Genomic DNA, 23623 nt, shown 5'->3' on the forward strand with positions numbered 1-23623 from the left:
TCAATTATTTCCAGAAGAAAAGCCTTGTGAAATACTTGGTGAGAGGCTTTTATTAGCTGCAACAATACATTTCAGAAATACATTGTACCATTTTCTGTCCTTTGACATCCAAGCCTTCATTGACCACATCACAGGTCTCAGAAATCATGTTAACAGTTACTTGCAGGGAGAACAGATTGAAGAGCAATACTTTTGCATCCAACAGCACACTCATTACTCACCCCCCTGCAAAAGTACCGCAAACACAAAACTTTCCTTCTGTCCTACATTATCCAGGAGAGAAAAAGATTTTGCCATGAATAATTAGCTGAACTCCCCCTTCTCACCTCTTAAGACAACACGTGGACGTGGTTCACTGTAGTCTTACTTCATTATGAGTTGGGATGAGCTCTGTAACAACCTTACAGTCAAAGTCAAAAACGTTTTTAAATGATAACAGTTTCATCAAAACATTGCACTATTTGGAAATTATACTGCCAGAGTTCAAATTTAGTGCGACTTTCTGTGAAATGTCATTGATTTATCTGATTATCACTATCATACCCTGTTTCATATGAAAAGAGGTCCATACAATTGCGAGATAAAAAAAAAGGATGACTTGCTTATCCACCAATTTTATAGCTCACTTCCAATGTCGAAATTCTCCACAATATAATCAAGGGCATTTCCGTTCATCTGCTCACAGCACATATATTTTACCCAGTGGGGTAAGACAGCAGTTTGGGTTAATTTGAACTTCAATTCAAGGTTATTTTTAAAAATATGATATCATGAGGAAAGTGTTAAATAATGGTCAATATAGCAAAATGGCCCAAAATGTAAACGCGTGTTGTGCAAAATTTACTTGGGATAATCCCTAAATTAAACAAAGCTAAACGTACTGTTGCATACACTAACAAAGATATTTATGGGTGGGGAACCAGAATGCAAGTATGGAATGTGTTTCAACCCTCCCTTGCCATGACTCTTGGCTCAGCCAGTGAGCTGTGAATGATACCGGTGATGGAGTCCACTCCCTCTCCTTCCAACAACGTGTGGTGGTCGCCTTCAATGACGTGAACTGACACCTTGCCGTCACATACCTGAAAACAGATCAGAGTAGAATACAGTAGGGCTGTATTTTTGGATTCAATGATTCTTTCTTATTATTTCCCCCATTTATTGTTTAATAATTGAATGCTCTTACCTCGCTGAGCTTGTAGTCAGCTCCCAAGGCTTGTCCGTATTCGCTGCTGGTTTTGGCGCGCAGTAGCAAGACGTTGCCGCTGTATTTGGTAGTAGGGACGTAACGGTCGGCTGCCTTCAACTTGCAGTAAAAGGTGGAGGCTGCAAAGTTCAGCAAGTCCCGGCTTATGTTCTTGCGGCTGGATGTGATGACGTCCACCGCCGCGCTGACACGAGCCTCCAAGTCCGGCAGCGGGAGAAGCGTGTCCAGGAGCTGGTGGGTGACGGCGGCAACATTTTTAATCAGCCCTTTGTCATGATGAAGAAAGCCACAGATGCTCGCCAAGACGTTCTTTACCTTGCTGTACTCCGTGTCCGTAAACTGCTGGATGAAGGCACACAAGGCTTCGGTTTCAGCCTCGGATTCTTTGTCTGGTGTTAGCTTGGCCCTGTATCTCTAAAAAGCAAATCTTTTGTTCAATGTCATTTCCCACTGAAGTATCTCTTGTCATCATCCATAGTGGACATAAAGGCCTACACACACAAATTCTCTAACCTGTGTATAGGCCGCCACGTACGAGTGTGATCCGTCAAAGAGGAAGAGGTTCTCCACGGGCTGTTTCTGGTTCTGCAGCTGGGTGCACATTTCAAACGCCACGCAGGCACCAAATGAGTAGCCGGCGATTCGGTAAAGTCCATCTGGCTGAACGCGTCGAATGCAATCCACATAGTAGGCTGCCAGAGACTGGATACTGTCCAGCGGAGCATCTGAAGAGAGAAGACATTTTCTGGGGGTTAGTCTTATCATAAAATAACAAAACATTTGCTCAAAAGAGCATCATTGACAATACCTTTGGTGCACTGCAAGCCATAGCAAGGCACGCTAAGCTTGGAGGCAAGCGTCTTGAAAGCAGCAACGGAGCCCTCAATCGGGTGGACCAGGAACAGCGGCCTTTCCTGGCTCTGCACGTCATTGAGTGATGTCACCGTGGGGCCGTCCGGGTTGACGAGTAGCTCTGTCAGATTCGACTCGGACATGGTTCGAATGACGTCCTTTTTCGCTGGAGAAAATTGAATTCAATGAATCAAAGCAAACTTTCTAGAGCAGTATTCAGAGATATGCAAATATGTACCATTTGAGCCATCTGGTTTCTTATTGGACAGTTCACGCAGCTTGTTGATGGTAAGCTGCCGGATCTCTCTCATAGCCATAACCATGTCATAGTCACGCTCAAGAGTCTGGCGAACCTCCACACCCATCAACGAGTCCAGGCCCAAGTCAGCCAATGAGGTGTCGGCGTTCAGGCTGTTGACATCCCGCACGCCTAAGGAAGAGGTACATCGCATTGATCACGCCGAACCTAAAAATACGATGCTTACTCAAACAACATCTCATTCCATCAAATTTTACCCAGAATGTGAGCTACGGCATCCACCAAGTCCCTCTGGCTTCCTGCCTCGCTTTTTGTCACGGTCCGCTCGGCCAGCACAAAGCTCGACATCACGGGGCTCCGTTGGCACAGGAAGTGGTCGAGCGCATCCAGGCAAGAGGCGATCCTCTGCGGCAGGGTGCCACCAATCACGGCATCGTTGCCACCCATCGTCTCCAGCACCACGCCCACGTCCCCGATGGCCCCCCATTGGACCGCCAGTCCCGGAAGGCCATCGTGACGCCGCTTCTCACACACGCGTTCCATGGCCGAGTTAGCGTAGCCGTAATTACTTTGGCCGGCGTTGCCGCGACCGCAGCTGACCGATGAGAAGGCAACAAAGTAAGCCAGTTCTGGACAGGATTTTCTTGTGACTCTAGAGAGGGAGTTCAAGTGTGTCAGTAACCATCCTTATAGACAAAATAAGGTACGAGTGCGTCTTACTTGTCAAGGTTCACGGTGCCATGGTATTTAGGTTTGTTAACGTCAATGAACAGCTGGGGAGTCAGATTCTCCAACAAGCCATCTTTCAAAACCTGCAGACATGAGAAAAATGAATTCACTACAAACATAGTAAGGTTTCAACAAGAAGTCAAATTGGTGCTCTCTCGACTGAAGGAAACATCATTCAAATCAAACGATGCTATTTTAAGTCAAGACTGAAAATTATATTACCATGGCAAGGTGGAAGACCCCACCGACTGGACCCAGCCCGCAGGCCTCAGCGATGAGCTTTTCCGTTCCCTCAAGAGTGCTGACGTCGCTGGTCGACACCAGCACCTCCACATTCTGACTTTGCCATTCACTCACGCGCTTTGCCTGGTAACCTTTGAAGTAAGTTTCAAGTCAGTCATCTCTTACAAATAAATTGTAGTGCCTTCTCATTAGACCTTTACCATTCCTGATTCCAGATCTGGAAGTCAGCACCAGTTTGCGGGCTCCTTTTTCAGTCAGCCACTGAGCGAGCTCCAGGCCAAAGCCTCCGAGCCCCCCGGTGATGATGTAGGAGTGCGATGCGAGGCAGTAGGTACGCCGGAGGGCTGGGATCCTTAAAGGTGTCGCCGTCTCCTCGTGACACACCTGTGTGAGAAACAAGTCAAAGGATACATCGGTGATATAAGAATAGTAATTGTTTGATGTCATAAATGTGACTAACCTGCAGAAGGACCTTGCCAATGTGTTTGCCCTGGGCCATGTATCGAAACGCCTCCTCTACTCGGTCCCTCTCGAACACGGTGGTCTTTAGAGGCTGGACGACACGTCCCGAAATGCCCTCCTGGAGCAGCTGCGACACCTCTTGCCACTCACGATTGCCCTCTTCAAAGAGAGCATCCAGCAAGATGCCGTGGAATGCCACATTCTTCAAGAACAGCGCCATACCTGGAGGAATGAACATTTCACCAAAACCGAACAAACAGGCTGCCCTGCCCTGCCCTGCCATCACGTGACTTAAGCCCGGCCGGCTTCTTACTCACCGAGAGGAGAATTGTTGGAAAGGTCGTATTTGCCAATCTCCAGGAATCGTCCATGTCGGGCAAGACAGCGAATACTAGCTTGCAGCTTCTCCTCAGCCAGAGAGTTCAGGACCACATCCACACCTAAATAATATTAGATAGACATTGCACGGTATTGTCAGTTGGCCACATACATGAAAAATCAAGAAATCTCAGTTTCATTTCCTAATTGCGGCTGCATCACAGACAATTTATGACACAAACCTTTGCCCTGGGTGTGGAGAAGGACGTGCTGTTCAAAAGATGCATCTCTGGAATTAGCAAAGGAGTTCGCTGAGAGCTGGGGAAACTTCTGCTGCAGGTATGCACGCTTCTCCGCTGAGCCTGCAACCATGAAAGCAAAGATTATTTTGTTTTCTTTTTCTTCTTACCTTGAAAGAATACCGATATCTGGTCATCTATATTTTTTTGCAATTATTTGAATAGGGAAGTCTAACATTAACCATCAAAACATTTTTTTTGGAAAGATTGATTTGCCAATCAATTACAATAATAAAAGCAACTCACCAACTGTTGTGAAGACTTTGCAGTTCTTGCTGAGGGCAATAGCAATGGCGGCCTGCCCAACACCCCCTGATCCTGAGTGGATGAGAACGCTTTCTCCAGGGCGCAGCCTGCCACGGACCAGTAGAGAGTAGTAGGCTGTGGCGTAGACCACTGGCACTGAGGCAGCCTGCTCAAGAGTCCTGCGCGTGTCAAAACATCGGAAACAACCTCAACGACCAGGAAATTAGGTGGAAATGCCTACGACGGATACTAACCAGCCAGAAGGGACATCCCAGAGGAATCTTTTATCAGCATCCACACACGTTGCCAAGCCTTTAGCAGGTAAAAGTCCCATCACACGTCGACCATCTGGATCACGACCAGAAAACTCCATACCCAGCATGCACTGCTGCAATGCCAAGTCCCCTGCACCACGAGGACATTCGATATCATAAGCTCTCAGAAACAAGACCAACAATTTTCCATCGAGGTATTACCTGGAATAGCATCTGGCGGGAGCTTGCCGGTGGCGAGCATTATATCTCTGAAGTTGAGCGAGCTGTAATAGACGCGGCACAGCTGCACATTGGGGTCCCGCGGTACAAAATGGCGGAGCGGCGAAGCAATCCAGCTCAATGACGAAAGGTCTCCCCGCGTCAATACGTTGACATAGGCGTGCTCGGTCAGCTCTTCGTTTCCATCTAAAAAGACAAAGTCATGTTACAGGTCTAATTAATCAAGAATAATCACTTGAAAATAACAAGAGTGTTTCATTGAATATCTAAACAGTCAGGAACATCTTTTACCAAGCATTATGAGTTGGTGTCTAAATACGCCCCAGTGGCCGTCTCTGAATACGTTCATGAGCAGGTCCCCCTTGAGCGCCGCCTGCATTGATGAATGGTCAACCCGGAGCGTCGGCGCTTCTGATGAGCTGTTTAGATTGGACACAAATGCGCACCTGGGAAACAAACATTGACAATGAATAAAAAAAAAAGTTGAACGATGACAAAAATGCCTTCGGCTTGTGCCGTACCGTATTCGGGGGCCGCCTGGTTCCTGCCGCAGACAGTTGACCATTCCCACAATACCACAGTGGGGCTGAGACGCCGTCAACCACACGGGAGAATCTGAGGGCTCCGCAAGAGTTGCCTGTTCCAAGAGCAACAACGACATTTTCAGCAAAAGAACCACATTGAGGTTTGATCAACCGAAAAAAAAAAAAAAGCCGTGGAGCTCACCTTGAGCGTTTCCACCCATTTGTAGTCAGCCCCATCGACAGCAAGGACGTTGGCTTGTTTGGCGGGAGCCAGACAGCGACAGAGAAAGAGCACGGAGCCATAAAAGGACTTCCTGATGGCCACCGGGGTGAGCGAAGCTTCAGAGAACACTTTCTCCCACTCATCCTAGAGAAAAGGATGACAGAACTTGAAAAGACATGTTTAGCTGTCAGGAGAATTGTTTACTACATCTTCTCCACTGACCTGTGTGAGCAGTCCTTGCTGATTGTTAGCGTCGTTGACTCTGGAGAGGAAGCTCACCGTTTCCCCAAGAGTCTCTCCCTTAAGCAATGTGTGGAGGAGAACAAAGCCCCCTTGCCTGGCCCCAGAAGCTAGATTTGTCATCAGCATACGAGGGTCTACCCTTAGAGGGCCCCAGGCGTGGTTACACACCACCAGGTCGGCCCCTCCGACTGAACCGCCTGGAGCTGGGCCCAACAGAGGGTCCCACTGTGCTGATGTGACTGCAAGCTTCTCCAGGTCGCTCTGATAGGGAGCCAGAAGATCCTTGTCGGCTGCCGTGGCGACATAGTCCACACGTAACATGGGCTGGATATTGAGGAGCTCTACTACAGGGGAGAAGAGCTGACCATCGTTGGATAGAGCCTGGCGACAGATACACCAAAAAACGTATTACGTACATAATATTGCATTAGACCCTCCCCTATTTGCTGAGTTTCTTACTTCCAAGACTTTGATCTTGCCAGGCATGCTGTTTTCCAAGGCGGTGTCCACACAGTGTCTGAGAGCCGGGCCATCCAGAAGGCCCCGCAGCAGACTGTCCTGGAGCAGACACGCCCTTTGGTTTTGCACCGTATGCTCCAGCTCTGAACGAAGATTCCCATTTAGCTCCAGGTCACAGAGCATGTCGAGTAACCGGATCAAGCTGGGCGCAGAGGAATCAGACGTGGGAATGGAGCTTTCCAACGTCTCCTGTAGCCCGGGGATGCAGAGCTTCATCCCATGAGAAGACAACTTCTCCTGCAGTTTGTGGATTAAACCTAGATGGAGACAATGAGAGGCAATTCAAAGGAAAATTATATCCTATTTAATTTCAGAACTATATAGATTCAGCACATTGGAACAAAAGTAAAAAAACACAATACAATGACACATTTGAATGGAGGTTGAGATCAGCACCTTTGCAATGCTTTAGCAGCTCCACAAGCTTCCCGTCTTTTGCCAGGCACTCCGTCTCCACGTAGCGAACAAAGGAGAACTCCTCCAGGGTTGGGGGGTTCTGTTGCTGCTGTCGACGTGGCGCCACAGTTGCGTGAAGCCCGCTGATCTGTACTCCCCCGGCGGTGATTTTATCCAGGCAGCGGTTGACATTGACTGCCACAGCTAAGTCAGATGAGAGCAATTTGGATGCCATAGGACTCCAACCTTTGGTAGTGAGAGTGGAACACATACCTAGTTTTCCATCAGCATACTCGCAGACCTTCTCCAGGTGGATAGCGGGATCGATGCATACCGAGCGAATCCTGGTCGGCAAACGAAGACTCCGGCCAGAAAGCCCAACGACAATCATCTGCAGCATGGTGTCCAGGAAGGTAACCCAGTTTCCTGTCCATTGCAACTTCCCATTGTCACCTGGAGAAGAAAGAACATTTATTTGCAACAGGGGAATCCACACTTGAATTATTTATTTGTTGTAAATAACTGACCAGAATTGTTGGATTCCAAGATGCCCTGAAAAGTCTTGGCATAATCATAGCCACGCAGTCGCAGTTCCTTGTATATGTCATGTGTCAAAAGTTTCAGTTTGGGGTCCTTGTTGTCTTTGGAAGCTTCCTGGTTCAATTGACTGTGGAATGAATCCAAGGCTGCATCCTCCAGAACACTGACTTTTCCTGAAAATGGCAAAATAGTTGGAATTTAAGGCTTCAATTCAATCCATATTAATTGTGGGATTTTAAAATATGATTGTAATTCATTCTTAAAGTACCTACCACTGACAGCCAGGTTTCCATTCTCTGAGACTTCAAATTTGTTCGTGGCGGGCATGAAACGCACTTCTAACTGGACAAGACCTGTGAGAGACAAAAAGTCAAAACAATCCTTTTTAAAATGGATTTTTAATCATCATTTGGGAAATTGCTCTTCACGCTCACCAGTCTTTGGCAGAATTGTGGCCCGGTGGATGGTGACATCATCAAATGTCACAGCTGTTGCGTCCATGACAAGCCCCAGACTTCTCACTAAGGTACGCCAAGCCAGCACCAGGTAACCCGTCGCCGGGTAAAGGACACGCCCGTCGATGCAGTGCCCGATGAGATAATAATCCGGAGATTCCGGATTCATGTCTGTCGGTAATAAGACAATGGGTTAGTGGAAAAACGTTTGACCGATTTTCCGGAGTAAAACAAAGTAGTACTGCGCATACTGATGTTGTAGACGATGGCTGAATTTGATCCCGAGCCAGAGGAGAAATCCTCTGCCTTGGGGACATCCCATGTCTGAGAATGGTCCCAGTGCACCAAGGGAGAGATCATCGGGGTGCCAACTGGTACAGGGTATTTAACAGCTGAACACAGAGCGTTACCATCCGTGTTGATGCTAAAGAGACACACGTGAAATGGTCAATCGCAACGTTATCATTGGATGCAGGCGGACTGAGATATTTACTGACCCCTTCATGTAAAGTTTGCCGAGGTTTGAGAGAAAAAATTCCAGGTTATTGGGGTGACCTCTCTTCATGAGGGGAAGGGAAATACATGATTGCTTCAGGCTACGCTTCAGGATGGCCTAAGGAAAGATGACAGATCAAAATAAATAATATTTTATAAGGACATTGGAGATTCCGTTTTTTGTTTACCGCTTCAATGTTGTATTATAAAGTAGGATGGCCAATCTGTTTTTGTAATCAAATGAAATGAAATACCTGCAGAAGAGCATGAGGCGCTATCTCCAACACAACAGCATTGTCAGGCACCAGGCTGAGGCCCTCTTGGAAGAGAACCGGGCTCACGAGGTTATTGACGTGGTAGTCGGCTGAACTGTGAAGCGCCAGGGGTGTGTCCCATTGTGTCTGAGGGATGCTGGTGCTCACCCAACGGGCTGTGCGAAGCTTGGGATTCTTAATCACCTATAGCCAAGAAAACCATTTCTATCAGAATCATCATCCAGAATTATAAAGTCTTACAAAAGTGAATGGAGTGTGCGAATACCTTCTTTAGGGCTGCTAAGAGGGTTGGCGCGATGGACGCCATGTAGTAGGAGTGGAAAGCCACACCGGCGCTGCGCACCTCCTTTGCAAAAACCCCCTGCTCTTTGAGCTCAGTCACAAACTTGCTGACTGCCTCCTAATGAATAATAACCAAATGAGTTCAACTTGTTCAATCTAGATGGCGATTAGTATTGAACAATTCTTAGCTTACGGCAAAGACTTTTTCTATGGAAACATGTCTGACCTGAGGACCGGAGATGGTGACTGTGTCCTCGGCATTGTGGCAGGCTGGGACCACGCCCTTGGGACACTGAGCTATACACTCCTTCCATGTCAGTCCTGAAACATCATCCATCCATTCATTCATTCATTTTCTGCAGCAGTTCTTCAAATTGTGGTGCCATGACACGCCTCCCTCTTACCTACTGCAGCCATGCCCCCAGGAGGAAGATCAGCTTCCTTGATGCAACGTCCTCTCCAGTACGCAGCCAGGATGGCCTCCTCGTGGCTGAGGGAACCGTCAGCGTAGCCGCAAGCCAGCTCGCCGACAGAGTGGCCCACAATACCGTCCGGCTCTAGGCCCATTTGAGCCAGCAGGTCGATTTGAGCAATCTGCAATCAGAACACAAGTTCAAACGCCATCATTTGAGTCTTCAAAAAAACAACAACAACATCGTTGATCCTCTACCTGTATGGCAGCCAGACCAACAAAGGCATGAACGGTGTCTTCAAAAGTGGCCTCGTCGGCATCCATGAGAAGACGGGACACGACCAGGCCCGTTTCTTTCAAGGCCACGTCGGACCGCATTATGGATTTTCGGAAGTCTGGCAGCTGCATCAGGCTGCGACCCATGCCGGCCCACTGCGTCCCCATACCTGTGAGAATAAAAACGTGTCAGTCCGGAATACGATTTCAAATGGTTGTTTCTGTAAGCTCACCTGAGCATATGTACCAGAGGGGCCTGGGCGTGGCCTGCACCTGCTCGACTTCAGTGATGTCGGTCTGAGAGTCAATCAGCGTGTAGCCTCGATAGGGCATAGCAGCAGTGGGACCTCCAGACACTCCATTCAACAAAGACAGGAAGCTTTCATCGTGACTGCTTTCCTTAGCTTTTTGGAGCAGCGAGTTCACAGCGGCCTCTGTCCGGCCGCAAGCTTGAATCACTCGGGGGATTGTTCTGCTCGGTGCACAAACGTCACCCTGTGTCTGGGTGCTCCTTTCATTGGGGCGAAGGATCACATGGACATTTGAGCCCCCAAATCCAAAGGAGTTTATTCCTACGATGCCACCGCGGACAGGTATAGGCCGGTCGACAACTTGAACACGACCGTCGGTGAGGGCAGGAATGTCAGTGTTGGGACTGTTGAAGTGGAGGTTAGGTGCCCACACTCCTTTCTCCAGAGACAGCAACACCTACACAGAAGATCAAGGATGTATTGAGAGCATATGAATATCGCAAATGAATACAACCAAATCAAACACCGCACCGCACCGCTTCCCTCACCTTTGCCATGGCAGCCAGCCCAGATGCCGGTTCTGGATGGCCCATGTTGGACTTTGTGGACCCAATAAGCAGTGGCTCTCGATTTGGCTGGCAGAAGACATTGACGATACCGCCAACCTCCTGGGGGTCACCCACCTGCAAGTTCAGAGGATAAACATAACACGTGAGAACAGACCCAATCGTGAATTAGGTTCAGGTAGGATTTGGAAAAAAATCAAATTAATAATCCAATGCACTGACCTTTGTTCCAGTGCCATGTGCTTCAATGTACTCGACCTGCTCTGATGTGATATTTGCCTCTTGATAGAGAGACTGAACTAGAATCCGCTGCATCTCGCCTGACGGAAATGTTACTCCTACAGGACAAAGGGAAATGAGTGAGACAACTCTTTTCACGCACATTGTGAGCAGACGTTACTTGGCTATGCGGCTCAGAGGCACCGACTTCATTTCTGTCATTTAATGCTTTGTGAGATGTCCCTCAAATCATGGCTCACCCTGTTCTTTGTATCCATCCGTGTTGTTGCCGGCATTCAACACTGTGGCATAAACTCTCCTCGCTGCCGAGCGCTTGGTCAGCAACACCACCACCGCTGCCTCCGAGCGACAATATCCATTACCTTGACGACAGAATCGGAACAAGATCAATACGTAGAACGCACATTGATTTAAACACACGGATCAAACTATTTTTACCTGAGGCATCAAAGGACTTGCAGGTACCGTCGGGACTTAGCATGCCTAGTTTCATGAACTGCACCGAGGTGTTTGGCTTGAGGAGCAGGTTGACTCCCCCGACCAAGGCAGCGTCACAGTGGCCCAAGCGAATAGCTTGGAAGGCATTTTCCAAAGCTAGTAAACTGGAGGAGCAGGCTGTGTCTATGGCTGTGCTGGGGCCTGCAGAAAAACACAAAAGGCTTCAAGCCAACTCCCACAGACCCAGACCAGTACGAGTAGTCACCGATACCAAGACCTGATACCACCCGTATTTTTTTTAATAAATATTTATACAATTTACAAACATAATAATAGTTTTAAACAAACAAAACAGTCATAAGCATTTGTAAAAGGCTTTAAAAGTACTTTTTTATGAAGGTGAACACTGACAAAAATAAAACCGTCTGCATCATGTGTACCGTTGAAATCAAAGAAGTAGGAAAGTCGGTTGGCAAACATGGCACGCTGGCAGCCCGTCATGCTGTAGCCAAGAAGCTCCTCCGGATCTCTGCTCAGCGCCTCGGCAGCCTCGGAACCGCTCACCCCAATGTAGACGCCTGTTTTACTGCCACGCATGTTAACCGGGTTCAGTCCTGGATGACAACGTAAGCCTTATCAGCAATATCCATTTTGATTCAAATGCGACAATGTTATCATGCGTTTCGCTACTCCGCCCGCAACGTTTTATTGCCAACGTCCCTACCTCCATCAACTATAGCCTCGTAAGCAACCTCCAGCATGAGCCGAAGCTGAGGGTCCATGGTGTTGGCCTGTTTGGGATGGACTCCAAAGAATGCCGCGTCAAAACGGCTGATATCTTTCAGTTTACCGTTTCTCTTTGGGAGACCGTACAGGCCTGAAATACATGCCAGAATGTGTTCATGACTGGATATAGGTCAATCAGGAAAAACAGCAAATATCCTTGAATGTACTCACCCGGTGTCCACCTGCGATCATCCTCTGTCACCATATCCACGCCTTTAATGAGGTTCTCCCAGAATTCCTCCAGGTTGTCGGACTCGGGCAACCGGCCCGATATACCCGCGATGACGACGTCATCCATGCTGGATTTCTGTGAACAAAGGAGGGAAATATAATGCAAATCCAGCCATTGCGAATGACTTTCATCTTACCAATGAACAAATAGAACCCGAGCAGAAAAGAAACGCATTGAATAGCGGCTATGAAGATGGTTCAGTAGCAAAGCGTGCGGAATTGTGTCGGCTTTGACTGGCAGGTTTGGAAATGAGGGTTCCTACAAAGCACGCATGAACAAGCAATTTCTCACCAGACAATGTAGTCAATGTAGACTAGTGTACACATCAGTGATGGAGTGTGTGTGTGTGTGTGTGTGTGTCTTGCTCTTTGTTCTTCCTTTCTGGGCCATGCCTTTATGTCAGCGGGTGCTCTCAACAGCCAATGGGCTCTCCTGAATTTCAAATAATTCAGCCATCATGCTTAGATGTTCAAACATAAAACATTGAATAAATTTGACATTAAAAAGGAACCAAAATTCTGTGGAATCCAACAATGCTCTTCTTAATACGAGGATTTGGACGACAGTTATCTTGAACCTTTCCTGAAGGGATTTGGATTCCGGGATGCGCTTTCATTCGGATTAAAATGACATCTTCGGTACCAGACGCAGCCTTAACTGACCCGGCTCGCACGTAAACAAGCTGGCCATGACATAGCAGAATGACTGATTGTCAAGCATATGTGCTCTATCATCTTCTGGATTTGACCCAATCAGAATAATAACCACACCATATCGAAAGAATGCATTCTATTCCATTATCACTCCTTTATCTCAACCATTTTCTTCTCTTACTGTATCAAGTATGTGTTCTCAAACAAAGTAACAATGTTGACTAGCTTATGTCAAATTCTATTTCCCACGTCACATCTGAGATGTCACGCTATGACTCAGGTTGCCTCTACGAAAAAGTCCATTGAGGAAACTTCACCGATGATCTCACCGAGCGGTTAAACAAGTTTTGACTTGTCATACAACCTGTTAGAGGAAACACATGCTCGCTCGCTCATCCGCCCGCAATCGAGGAGGACAAACGTGCTTTTTTCATCATTAATTCCTAACAAATGTGTTTTGAGCAATCATCATGGCCACGTGTCCAGTCTTACGTAAAATGTCCAAAATCATGTGTCATCTGAATGTGTTAATATGCCTGAATGCATCACTAACAAGTGCACTCATTTGTGTTTTAGGAAATGAGCTAGTGTCATTGTTGGTCATCAAATGTGTCCAATTAATTCGGATGGCTTTGAAGGTTTTTGCAAAAGCTATGATGGCCATGTGCCAGTCAGGCTCTTTATATTTTCATGCCCACCCTTCTACTTTTGGCACACACACAATTAATTCCTCAGTCTGCTTGAGAAAGTCTTTTCACCCTTGTGTTACTTCATTTTAGTTCACCCAGTTGCTACCAGCAACCATGAACTCCAGTCAATTGGCAAGCAGAGAAAATAGAAATACTCTGCCCAGTTTTGGGGTTTTTTTTGGCTAACATTGAGGACACATCCATTACATAATATAGTGTATGTCACACTCCATGTACACTGTGTTTAGAATCATAGTTAATTCGTATGACGTATCGACATCCCATCACGAGGCTAGCTAACACACATTTGAGTCAAATTGAGTCACGCTATAAAGATGTAATCCGCTAGCTCGAAGCGGTTAGCGTGCTTACCTGTGTCGTATTTGTTCCGCTTAAGTCAGGAGCAGCAACCGCTTCGATGGGATGCAAAGGCGCTTGTGGGGCATATGTTTATTCCGTTAGTTACTTTGCGGTGGGCGGGGGCTATGTCGACTATCAACGAGGTGTTGAAAAGCAGCATCCGCACTTGAGCCTTTTCGCTTCTTCCCCTCTGATGAATTTAAATGTCTCGCATTGAGCTTGGCCACGCCACATGGGCTGACTGCCTGAGCAATCCAATGAGAAAAGAGGCCGGGCTCTCGGAGCCAGCCAGCACCGAGTCATTCATTCAACGCCCCTCGTAGTTTAGATGCATTCAAAAAAGACAAATAAATAAAGAAGGAAACGGTTAGTGGAGTTCAAAGCGACGTTGCAAAGTCATTCCCTGCGTCTCCATTCACTCCTTTGATTTGGAAGACTGTTACGGACGCTTTGATAGCTTTAATAAATGAGTTGCTGGCATTTGCTGCGTGACTCAAAACAATGATTCCAATATGTAGTTATTGCAAAACACTACATTCAATAATATATTCAATGTTATGCATTTGTTGTTTTGTCCTACCGTTTGCAAGGAAGAAAGATTTCACCAGTCTATACCATACAAAGACAAATATTTACCTTTGACACGGTCTTATTTTTGCCCTCCCTCCCGGTGTACATTAACCGGTCACGTTCAGACTTAGCGATCAAGTTTACGATTACGTAAATCGACATTGAACGTGAATAACCTCGCAGTGACGGTCCCTATGGATGACACGCACCGATTGATTTGACACATAAATTGACCAATGGCGTAGCGAGGGTGTGGAGATTCATCCAATCAGAAACAACAAGAAAGGAAATAGCGTGATAAGGAGGCGATGCCACTTGATGTGACGTAGACAACAATGTTGGCTGGTGTGGTTTTCCGAGGTTACTTTCGTCCATAGATTGAGCTCGCATGATATTCGGAGGAAACTCCTACTGACCCACTAAGATAGCAGAGCAAAAACTGAAAAGCTTCGTTAGGTCATTAAAAGGGAAAAAAACTTTCATTGCAACGTTTCATACATGGACTAAATTGAAAGTCCTCCAAAACTACTGCATACATTTACATATGTACATACATGTTTTGGCACTAGCAGCAACCGGGAGTAGGCTAGTTTTTGCACTTTAAAAATTGCATGTGACGCTTATATATCCTTTCATTGGCGATGTTCCTTTTTCTGTCTTTAACAAAGGCATCACAGATGCACTAACAACAATGATGACTATTTCCAAAACGCGTAGAGATGTGCAAGGTCAATCAATCCCTGGAATCTTTCAAACTCCAAGTAGCTCTAATCACGATACACTTATTCACTTGTAAACAATTTACTGATCACACAATGATCATATTTATGTGTAAGCCAAACAACAGTCTTGGATTACTGCGTCAGTCTTTAGTATTGTAGTTCCTGATCCTGCTGATTTTGCCAGGGGCTCCATGCCGGCAGTTTTTTGGAGGGTTCGATGGTACTTTAGAGAGGTTGTTCTTCTGCTGCAGCTCGGCTGGGGAACGACTGTGGATAGGGGCGCTGGTACCGGTCACCATCACTTCAGCAGTGGCCCTGCTTCTGCTCAGCTCACCTTCACCTTGATACAGATAGGAGGTATTGTCATTTAGCTGGTGTCATACCAAATAATACATGAGCACATCATACGGATCAAGGGTAAAGTTTCTGACTGAGGCAGTGTTGATTGGGTCAGGGGTCAAATGATTGCGTGCAGGCTATGCCAACTCTGGCATCAACCCATTAATCTGCTTAATGCAACACTGGCAAGGAAACAACAGTTGGGAACATTCTGGGAAAGATTTTCCATTCGTTCTTTGCAACTTGACTCAATGATGTCGAGTGAGTTTAGCAGAGTTGCATCTTTCAAGTGCGTTAACATAAGCTGGTCTTTTGTGTGGCATGCATGCTCAATACAGGCTTTTAGTGAGCTACATTTGAGCATATTCAAATTTTGATTCTATTGGCAGACAGCAAATAATGAAATGACATTGCAGCCAATATTGTCTTTTGGATAAGGTTACCTTCTGAATAAATAGATGAACTCAGTCCATGGTCCAGTACTTCCCAAATGCCCTTTAATGATTGCAATGACTCTTCTGAGCTGGCCTGTGTTTTCACCACCAATGAGGTTTGTTGCTGACTAGTTGTAGGAGTTTTGTCTGACAATTTGGAAGTCTGAGGAAAGAAGTTTTACGTTTTATCTTCATGCAGTGAAAGCTACGTTTTGTACACTATTACCTCAGACTCTTGGGTGGTTTTGTGGCCTGTGTAACAAAGGTTCCCGTCTCCACTTACGGGAGGCTCTCTGCTGTCTGATGAAGCAACATGTTCAGCAACAGTGCAAGCCATTTGCTGCTGCCTCACAGCATACTGGAGCTCCTACAACACACATAGTACATAAGTGAATTCGTTTCGCCCCCTTGTGGTAGAAATACGCAACAAACGTTAATTCAGCTCCTTCATAAGCAAGGGCTTTCATCCATCTATTTTATTTATCCTGTACAGGTGGGTGGAGCCCAAGATATATTAGCACACAGTATTAGTCCATGCATATTATTTATTGGTATAGCATGGCAATACAAATCATTTGGGGAGAGGCAGCAGCATCCTTACTTATACTGTACTAACAAAGCAACATAGCTCGAGAACGAACCTGTGTGGTGAGTTTATACTGCAGCTGCTCCAAAGCAAAAAGACGATCATCTGGATGTCCTTGTTCCTCTGTGACGGAATCCATCTTTGGTTCAATTCCCTCTGTAAGGCACACCAAATCAGATTAAGCGAAGATTTGTATTCGATTTTGTTTGCTCAGGATAAAGATTGGAACGGAGCTGACCTAACCAAAAATGTCAACAGCGCATTATACGTTTGTTATTGTACCGTGTAATCCTGCCGAAGTGATCCGGGCACGAAGGCAGTTGCCCATTTGTATGAGCTGCTGCTTCTCCTTGCTCAGGCGGGCAATGTAAGACGCCGCCTGCTTCAGCCTGGTGTGTGCCAACGCAATGTTCCTTTTAACACTCTGAACATTACCGGATGCGGCACCGGCCATCAGAGCCGAGTTAAGCTGCTGCTGCCACAGATAAAGCTTCTCGTCTCGGACTTGTTGCACCACAGTACTCTAAAAAGGACATGGGGGGGGAATGATTATCAAATAAACTTGCTGACTGTGTTCTCTATTGGTGACTTGAAATGGAGAACCTCTCCAGTACCTGATCTCTTATGTTGGCATGTCTAGGCTCTACGTGTGGCCCTCTCCCCACTTGGTTCCTCAAAGCACTGGAGTCAGCATCCTTCTCCAGACACCAAACTGAGGATCCAAAGCATAATAAACAAAGGTTTAAAAAAAAGAAGTCAGTATTTGCTAGAGAAGAGTGAATTTTGTGAATGTGTCCTACTGCAAGGCTTATCAAGTATGATTAGATTAACAACGTTGTGTGTTGAACAAAAAAATAAATAAACATACTTTGCAATATATAATCACACTTTGAAGGTTGAACAAAAACTCATACTACGATTAGATCCCATTTTCATATTGTACAACCTTTTTTCAGTGCCCTGAATTTCAAATAATCCGATTCCATATTCCAAAAAGTCGCTTCAGTCAATAATACACATTGAAATGAAAATGACCTTCTTTCAATTGGTCATGTGGATGTGGTTTGTCCAAAGATGTGTGAGCCAGGAACTCTTTCGATGTTCCTACGTTTGGCCTAGAAGCACCTTCCAGCTGCTCCTCAAGATGTCTGCATCGAGCTTTCAGGAGGAGCACCTCCTGCTTCAGAGCCTGAGTCTGGTCTGAAACAAAGCAACGAAAAGGTTAGCGTCCATTGTGTAATTCATGTTTGCATTGGTGACAGGAACCTCTTGGTGACATTTTAAAAACATCAACTATGTTTCTCTGAAAGAGACCTGACAAACTAGCTGGGATGGTCTTGGCAGAGATGTCCGGATGCTTGGCAAGAGGTTCAGTTGTGGAGGTAGCGGCAGGCGCTTCGGTGGCCTTGGCAGAGACAGCTTGAAGCTTGGTCTGTGGATGCGGTAGAAGATGACCAAGACCCTCCATATCCTTTCTCATCTGGGAAACGGCAGCTCGCAGAAACTTGTTTTGCTCAACCAGGGAACTTATTTGCTCTGCTTCCTGCACATCTGCTTTAGGTGTGAGACCCTGTTAGGATGTGATACAGCATAGTAAATCCACTAATGAGGACAGTGTAGCTATTATGCAAATCAGCTTTCAGAAAAAAAAGAACTACAATGCACATTTAGAGGAGTAAAAAAGCTTCACTGGATTTTTGCAATACAGGAAGTGGTTTGACCTTGCTAATGTCACACAAAGATACCTGCTGGTGTCAACAAGTAGTATGTCATGGTTTTCATCGCAACCACTTAGCCTTTAAGTGTTATTTGATAAGGTGCTGTTAATTCCTATGGTGCCAACAGTTTACAGCAGCTGCCAGTTTGGAGGAGTCAAGCAGAAAGGCCAATATACCTCACAGAGTGCTTGCTCAAGGAAAAAGACAAAGAGTGAAATTAAAATTCAGAAAATGGTCTTCATGCTTGCTTGCTTGCTTACCTCCATTGCTTTGTCACTCTCCTTTGTGCCATTCAAGTCACGCAACTGCTTTTCTTTCTCACTCAGCTCTGCCTTTGCCTGATAAAGATGAAGTCGATAAATAAAACACCAGATAACATACTTTGCTTTCATTTAAATGATTACAATATTTGTGGGAATTCATATTCATCCTTTTTTTTTCCTCTAAATATTTTTCAAAGATGGCAGCCAATACACATTATGACTTGTGTGTGATTAAAAACACATTTGCTCACCTCCCCTGGTTTTCACTTGATTGATTGTCACAAAAGAAGAAAAAAAAAGTATATTTTAAAGTCTTCTTTTATGATAGGAAGGGAAAAAAAAACCCTGACCTGGTCTTTGGCAAGTGTCAAATCTTGTATAAGCTGCTCATTATCCAGGTAATGTTTCGCTTTGACTGCATCATAGCGCTCCTGCCACTCCAACTCCAACTGGACTCGTGCCCGTTCAAGGGCTGCCTCTCTCCGCAAACCAGCGCTCACATCTTGCTTGTACCTAACAACACAACATGAAAATCAAGTTATCAACTTGACTATTTTACATTTGAATGGAACTGGCAGTCAATCGAGTCTCTCACCTGCTAATCTCCTCCCTGCTCCTCTCCAAGTCAGCACGGAGTTTGCTGTTACTGTTCTGTAAACGTATCAACTCGGTGTTGTTGGCGACCATCTCGTTCGAGGTGTGACTCACGTGCCTCTCCCAAACTGTCTGGGCTGCAGTCACGTCGGTACGAAGCCTGCGGAACACACACGCACGCGACGTTTCAATGTTTGCCTCAACATTTAGTTCCACAAACATAGCTGATCCACATGACGCGGCTCACCTCTTTATTGTGTCATCTTTCTTCTCCAACGTTTTCGCCATGTCTTTTTGTGCCGAGCAAGTTTTGGCGGACTGAATTTCCATATCATTCTTCAGTTTGACAATGTGTTTTTCTGTTTTCTTGAACTGCTTTTCATGGGCCTCCAGTTGTTCATCCTTCTCTTTCAGAGCCCGGGCCACCTCCTCGTGTCTTGATAGACACGGACATACACAATTTCAGAAATTTGTGCCGTGCTTTTTTTTTTTTTTTTTTTTCTTCTTCCTGGCTGACTCACTTCTTTATGTGGTCTTCCTTCTGCTTCTTCAGTTTGTTCTCCATCTGTTTCAATTTTTCCTCAAGTTCCTTTATCCTGAGACCAATTAAATGTAAACATACAGCGGTGTTCAAAGTCTCCAAGGAAATTTATGAAGAGTTTTTTTTTTTTTTTTACGTCATACCTGATCTCCTTGGCAGCAGTGGCTTGATTATTCAAATCAGCCTTGCATTGTAATTTGACTTGTAATTGCTTAGCGAGCTCTTCAGACGCTTTGAGCGCGTGTGTTGCTTGGAGTCCAGCCTGGCTCTGAACATCGTGCTCTTTGGTCAGCAACTTTATCTGAAGAAATAAAAATGTCAACAAAAGATTGTAGCCATATTTTGTATCAAGACATTTTCCTACTTTCTAGACCTTGAGCTCACTGGACAGCAGTACTGCACGCATCTCGTCGAGTTTTAAGTTGAACTCGTGCTCTTGTTGTCTGAGCTTTTTGTCACAAGCTGCTGTCATCTCCTGATGTCAAGAGAGAGATTTGAATTCATTTAAGTTTTGTTCAGAATCAGGTTCTAATTCAGTATCCCTACCATTTATTTTTATTGGCCACATGGTGATGATTATTTTGATGGGTGTGAGTTTAACAGCAGATTTCTTCGACTCATGAACATGAGCATACAAGATCCCTTAACCCTCTGACCATGACATACTGGTATACATAACAGCCAATTCGGTGTGGTTTGATTCCAAAGGTCGGGTTGTTATTTCAGTCTTGCACACTGTAGCTGTAACATGAGCGAGAGTTATGGCCACATTGTTGGTCGCATTCGAGTTTTAGAGTAGAGGTCAGGATAAGCTCATTGCATTGGCAGAGTGTGGTTCCTTGATTCATTTAAAAAAAAAAAAAAAGAAATTGGGAGAGGATGGGTTTCAGCCCTTAATATTTTTTGTCATACATCTGGTTTGGAAGTGGCCTCCCAGTAGCACTGATTGGGAAAAAAAATGCTTTGAGCATTTAAGCTGCCCGTCCCTGAATTAAAGGCTAAAAACCTTTTGTGTCTTCACCTGTTTCTGCTGAGCAAGTTCTCCCTCCATCTGGCGTAATCTGCGCTGTGCCTCTAGTTTCGTCCGCTCATGCTCCTCAATTTGCTTTTGAATTGCACCTGTCATAGAGCTTCCATCCATCCAGCCACACACAAACACATATGATTTGATGAATGATTTGATCAATGTGCCTGAGAGAGAAAATGACTATATCAACGTGATGAGGAAGCATATACAAAATGCTCTAAAGACCTTTCTGCACAGACCTCAGTCTGTCAGATAGCAACAGGAACACCTTTGTACATGTTCCTGCTTTGTTCCCTGTTTACACACATCAAACAGATCTTCCAAACTTCCTTCCACATCCACAAGTTCTCAGATCAAACAACACCTAAGAAAGTCATTAGAGAAGCCTGCAGGGGGGGTCTTTGTTAACGTGGTCCAAATCGAACAACCTCCTCAAGAGCTTTAAGAACAATGAGGCGACGTTGGCCACCCGCAGTCTGACTCGGCATTGATGAAGTCACCGTGGACGTGGCTCTGTAGGCATGCACACGCACAAAGACGCCAAGATGACAGGGACACACTGTGCAGGAAGGCAACGTTTCCTGAGAAGGTTGAAGCCCACCCACCACACAGCAGTAAGTCTTTCTTCCAATTTGGGAGGGGTAGAAAATATCAAACTGGGAAGATTTGAAAACGCTGCCCATTCTTAAATCCACTGTCATTTCATATTGATCTTATTTTCCAATCTACAAATACTTTGCAATGCAATGTCACCCAGTGCTGCATCTGAATAAATTCTTTCCATTTTTTCCCCCTCCTCCAGACTCACTGTCTGAGTTCTTCCAGCTGCAGCCTTTGTTGAGCGGCTTTGTTCTGGCTTATACGCAGCTCCTCCTGTCTCGCAATGGCATCTTTGGCTTGCTTCTCCTCCAGCGTGGCAACCTGGATACGGAGTCGGCTCAGCTCCTCTCGCCTGGAAATGGGAGCGTTTTTTGGGAATGACTTAAGACTACCTGCCAGGATCATTCCTGTCCTGCTTTAATATGTAACCCACAGTATTTACACAATCTGATCCCTTGGGTAATGAAAACATGATTATAAAAGCAGAATTGGTGATGCAGCTTAGCTGTTCTTTTGTATTCTAATATTGCAAAATGTAACTCAGATCAATGTTATCATTTGACCTGGTCTGCTCCGCATTCACAGCCCTGGTGGTGATGACATCGTATCGCTTCAGCTCTTTTTCACGTTCATCCAGGATAGAGAGATTGTACTGAAAGTCCTCTTTCAGCTTCTGGTTTTGATATCTCCAAAAAATATAGTACCGAGAAACAATGGATCAGGTCACCATTTATACAGACGGCATCATGTGCAAAATGTTCATTTTGAATTTGCATTAACTGCAGGACAACAATTACTCAGTAAGTAAATGGTGTCTCTGTATCTTAAGTCAAACAAACAATTGTTGTGATTGAATTATTTCACATGTCGTACTTGTGTATGGACATTTTTAACAGTGATCTGTCTTTCCACATAAAATGTCTTGGTTACTCTTGATCAACAGACCTCCATTGTATTGACTTGGAGGCAGATATCACGGAGACACGTTTCAAAACCATTGCAAATAAAAGCAATTCTGTGTGTATGCTACAATACTGTTAACAGCTGGGTGGGGAAACATGCTCCTTTGTAACATGGCTTCACACTCCAAGAGTTCAAATGTTCAATTCAACTGTATTGTACGCAACTGAGACATTTTGTCTCTGAATACCTGAGCGAAGAACACTCCTCCTTGGCCTTTTGAAGAGAATCTACCAACAGATGGATCCTTCTCGCATGAAGCTCCTTCCACTCCCTCTCTTTATTGGCCACCAGAGCTTCCAGGTCTCCCAGCCCGCAGTCTCGGGTGTTCCTACTTGCCTCCATTCTGGAACTGCAACACACAAAACAAAACAAGTCACGTTTTAATGATGACAAATAAAATGCATCAGACATGCATGCTTGTACGCATGGACAAAGCACCGGATAAAGTGTTAAAAAAAAAAAACAACAACACTCATTAGGTGAGGGGGTTGCTTAATTTCAAAAATACAATGGATGAAAATTTGTCGTACACCGTCCAGTATGCTTTGATATACATATTACTTTTCTTTCTATCAATTACCTATCACCTTGTGTTTTTGTTAAGCTACAAAAATCAACTTAACAAGTATGTAAATAGTATGTAAGACAAGTATGTCAATAAGAACGAAATATCCAGTTATCCCACCATGTAGTTGCCAGTGTGTCCTCAGTCGATGTCGACAAAGGCGCCGTAACCATTTGGGCGTTAAAGTAACCGCTGCTAACAGAGACGCTATCCTACATGACACAAATGTATTCAAACTAGTCAAATTGTGGTTGATAGCACAACAAAAGTGGATATTCATTGAAAACTACTCCTTTGCAAGGTACGACTGAATTAGCTTCTTTTGGAGAGGGGTCAAATGGTTTCCATGGTAACTGTACAATTGCAATTTCTTCCCTGGCTACACAAACAGCGATAAATGGTTCCTGGAGCCTACCGTGTATTTATTGCCTTGCGTATTTACCGATCTTTTGGTATGCTTTAAATGATTTATTTTATTGTATACATCAATACAGACTTTGAATTCATTTAATTTAGTCCAAACTATATTCATACGAGCCGGGCACTGTGTCACTTTGTCTATGGGTCAGTTCACTTGAGCGGGTCAGGTTTCCATGACAACCGCGAGTCTGTTAATATCTTCCCCAGTGACATGGACACCGCAGTCAATCGTTCCTGTATCGATTTGTCTTATTGACGGGAAAACTCAAAGACGATTGTATACCTGCGTTGAAATGTGTGTAAAAGAACAAATAAAA

At 45.2% G+C, this 23623-nt stretch overlaps 2 protein-coding genes across 5 annotated transcripts; both read right to left on the bottom strand.

Moving 5' to 3' along the window:
- Positions 1-32: 32 nt before the first annotated feature.
- On the bottom strand, positions 33-14208 carry fasn (fatty acid synthase). The gene is made up of 42 exons (XM_037278564.1): positions 13977-14208; positions 12202-12337; positions 11969-12121; positions 11685-11858; positions 11245-11445; positions 11046-11168; positions 10789-10904; positions 10549-10683; positions 9983-10457; positions 9732-9919; positions 9466-9655; positions 9288-9382; positions 9045-9179; positions 8759-8962; positions 8507-8622; positions 8261-8433; positions 7989-8180; positions 7827-7907; positions 7542-7727; positions 7288-7467; positions 7015-7218; positions 6559-6875; positions 6079-6480; positions 5836-6000; positions 5631-5746; positions 5401-5555; positions 5092-5295; positions 4870-5020; positions 4616-4794; positions 4313-4432; positions 4070-4192; positions 3751-3974; positions 3491-3674; positions 3270-3421; positions 3039-3130; positions 2576-2970; positions 2298-2489; positions 2016-2225; positions 1721-1932; positions 1523-1621; positions 1187-1438; positions 33-1082 (listed from the first exon to the last, which is right to left on the bottom strand). Exons 2-42 carry the CDS (start codon positions 12326-12328, stop codon positions 945-947), a joined length of 7530 nt encoding a protein of 2509 aa, XP_037134459.1. The 5' UTR covers positions 12329-12337; positions 13977-14208; the 3' UTR covers positions 33-944.
- A 368-nt stretch (positions 14209-14576) lies between these two features.
- Positions 14577-23243, bottom strand: ccdc57 (coiled-coil domain containing 57). 4 transcript variants are annotated; one of them, XM_037278705.1, is made up of 20 exons: positions 23007-23243; positions 22509-22670; positions 21922-22044; positions 21567-21710; positions 20753-20861; positions 20105-20206; positions 19875-20032; positions 19712-19786; positions 19438-19626; positions 19192-19350; positions 18947-19109; positions 18594-18671; positions 17930-18185; positions 17741-17815; positions 17230-17327; positions 16898-17138; positions 16671-16771; positions 16256-16396; positions 16039-16192; positions 14577-15596 (listed from the first exon to the last, which is right to left on the bottom strand). In XM_037278705.1, the coding sequence occupies exons 1-20, from the start codon at positions 23057-23059 to the stop codon at positions 15397-15399; spliced, it is 2781 nt and encodes a 926-aa protein (XP_037134600.1). In that variant the 5' UTR covers positions 23060-23243; the 3' UTR covers positions 14577-15396. The 4 variants fall into 4 exon arrangements, with proteins under 4 accessions (XP_037134600.1, XP_037134598.1, XP_037134597.1 ...); XM_037278703.1 differs by having other exon boundaries at positions 16313-16396; positions 17651-17815; XM_037278702.1 differs by having other exon boundaries at positions 17651-17815.
- Positions 23244-23623: the final 380 nt, after the last annotated feature.

The sequence above is a fragment of the Syngnathus acus genome, chromosome 19, assembly GCF_901709675.1.
Source record: "Syngnathus acus chromosome 19, fSynAcu1.2, whole genome shotgun sequence".
NCBI classification, from domain to species: Eukaryota; Metazoa; Chordata; class Actinopteri; order Syngnathiformes; family Syngnathidae; genus Syngnathus; species Syngnathus acus.

Coding starts and splice junctions, on each gene's coding strand:
- fasn (XM_037278564.1), bottom strand. CDS start 12,328: ATGGATGACGTCGTCATCGCGGGTATATCGGGCCGGTTGCCCGAGTCC. Junction 6,876..7,014: donor GCTGCTAAAGCATTGCAAAG/GTGCTGATCTCA, acceptor GTCTCCATCTAG/GTTTAATCCACAAACTGCAG. Junction 4,433..4,615: donor CAAAGTCTTCACAACAGTTG/GTGAGTTGCTTT, acceptor TCATGGTTGCAG/GCTCAGCGGAGAAGCGTGCA.
- ccdc57 (XM_037278702.1), bottom strand. CDS start 23,059: ATGGTTACGGCGCCTTTGTCGACATCGACTGAGGACACACTGGCAACT. Junction 18,186..18,593: donor AGAGTGACAAAGCAATGGAG/GTAAGCAAGCAA, acceptor ACATCCTAACAG/GGTCTCACACCTAAAGCAGA. Junction 17,139..17,229: donor ATGCCAACATAAGAGATCAG/GTACTGGAGAGG, acceptor TGTCCTTTTTAG/AGTACTGTGGTGCAACAAGT.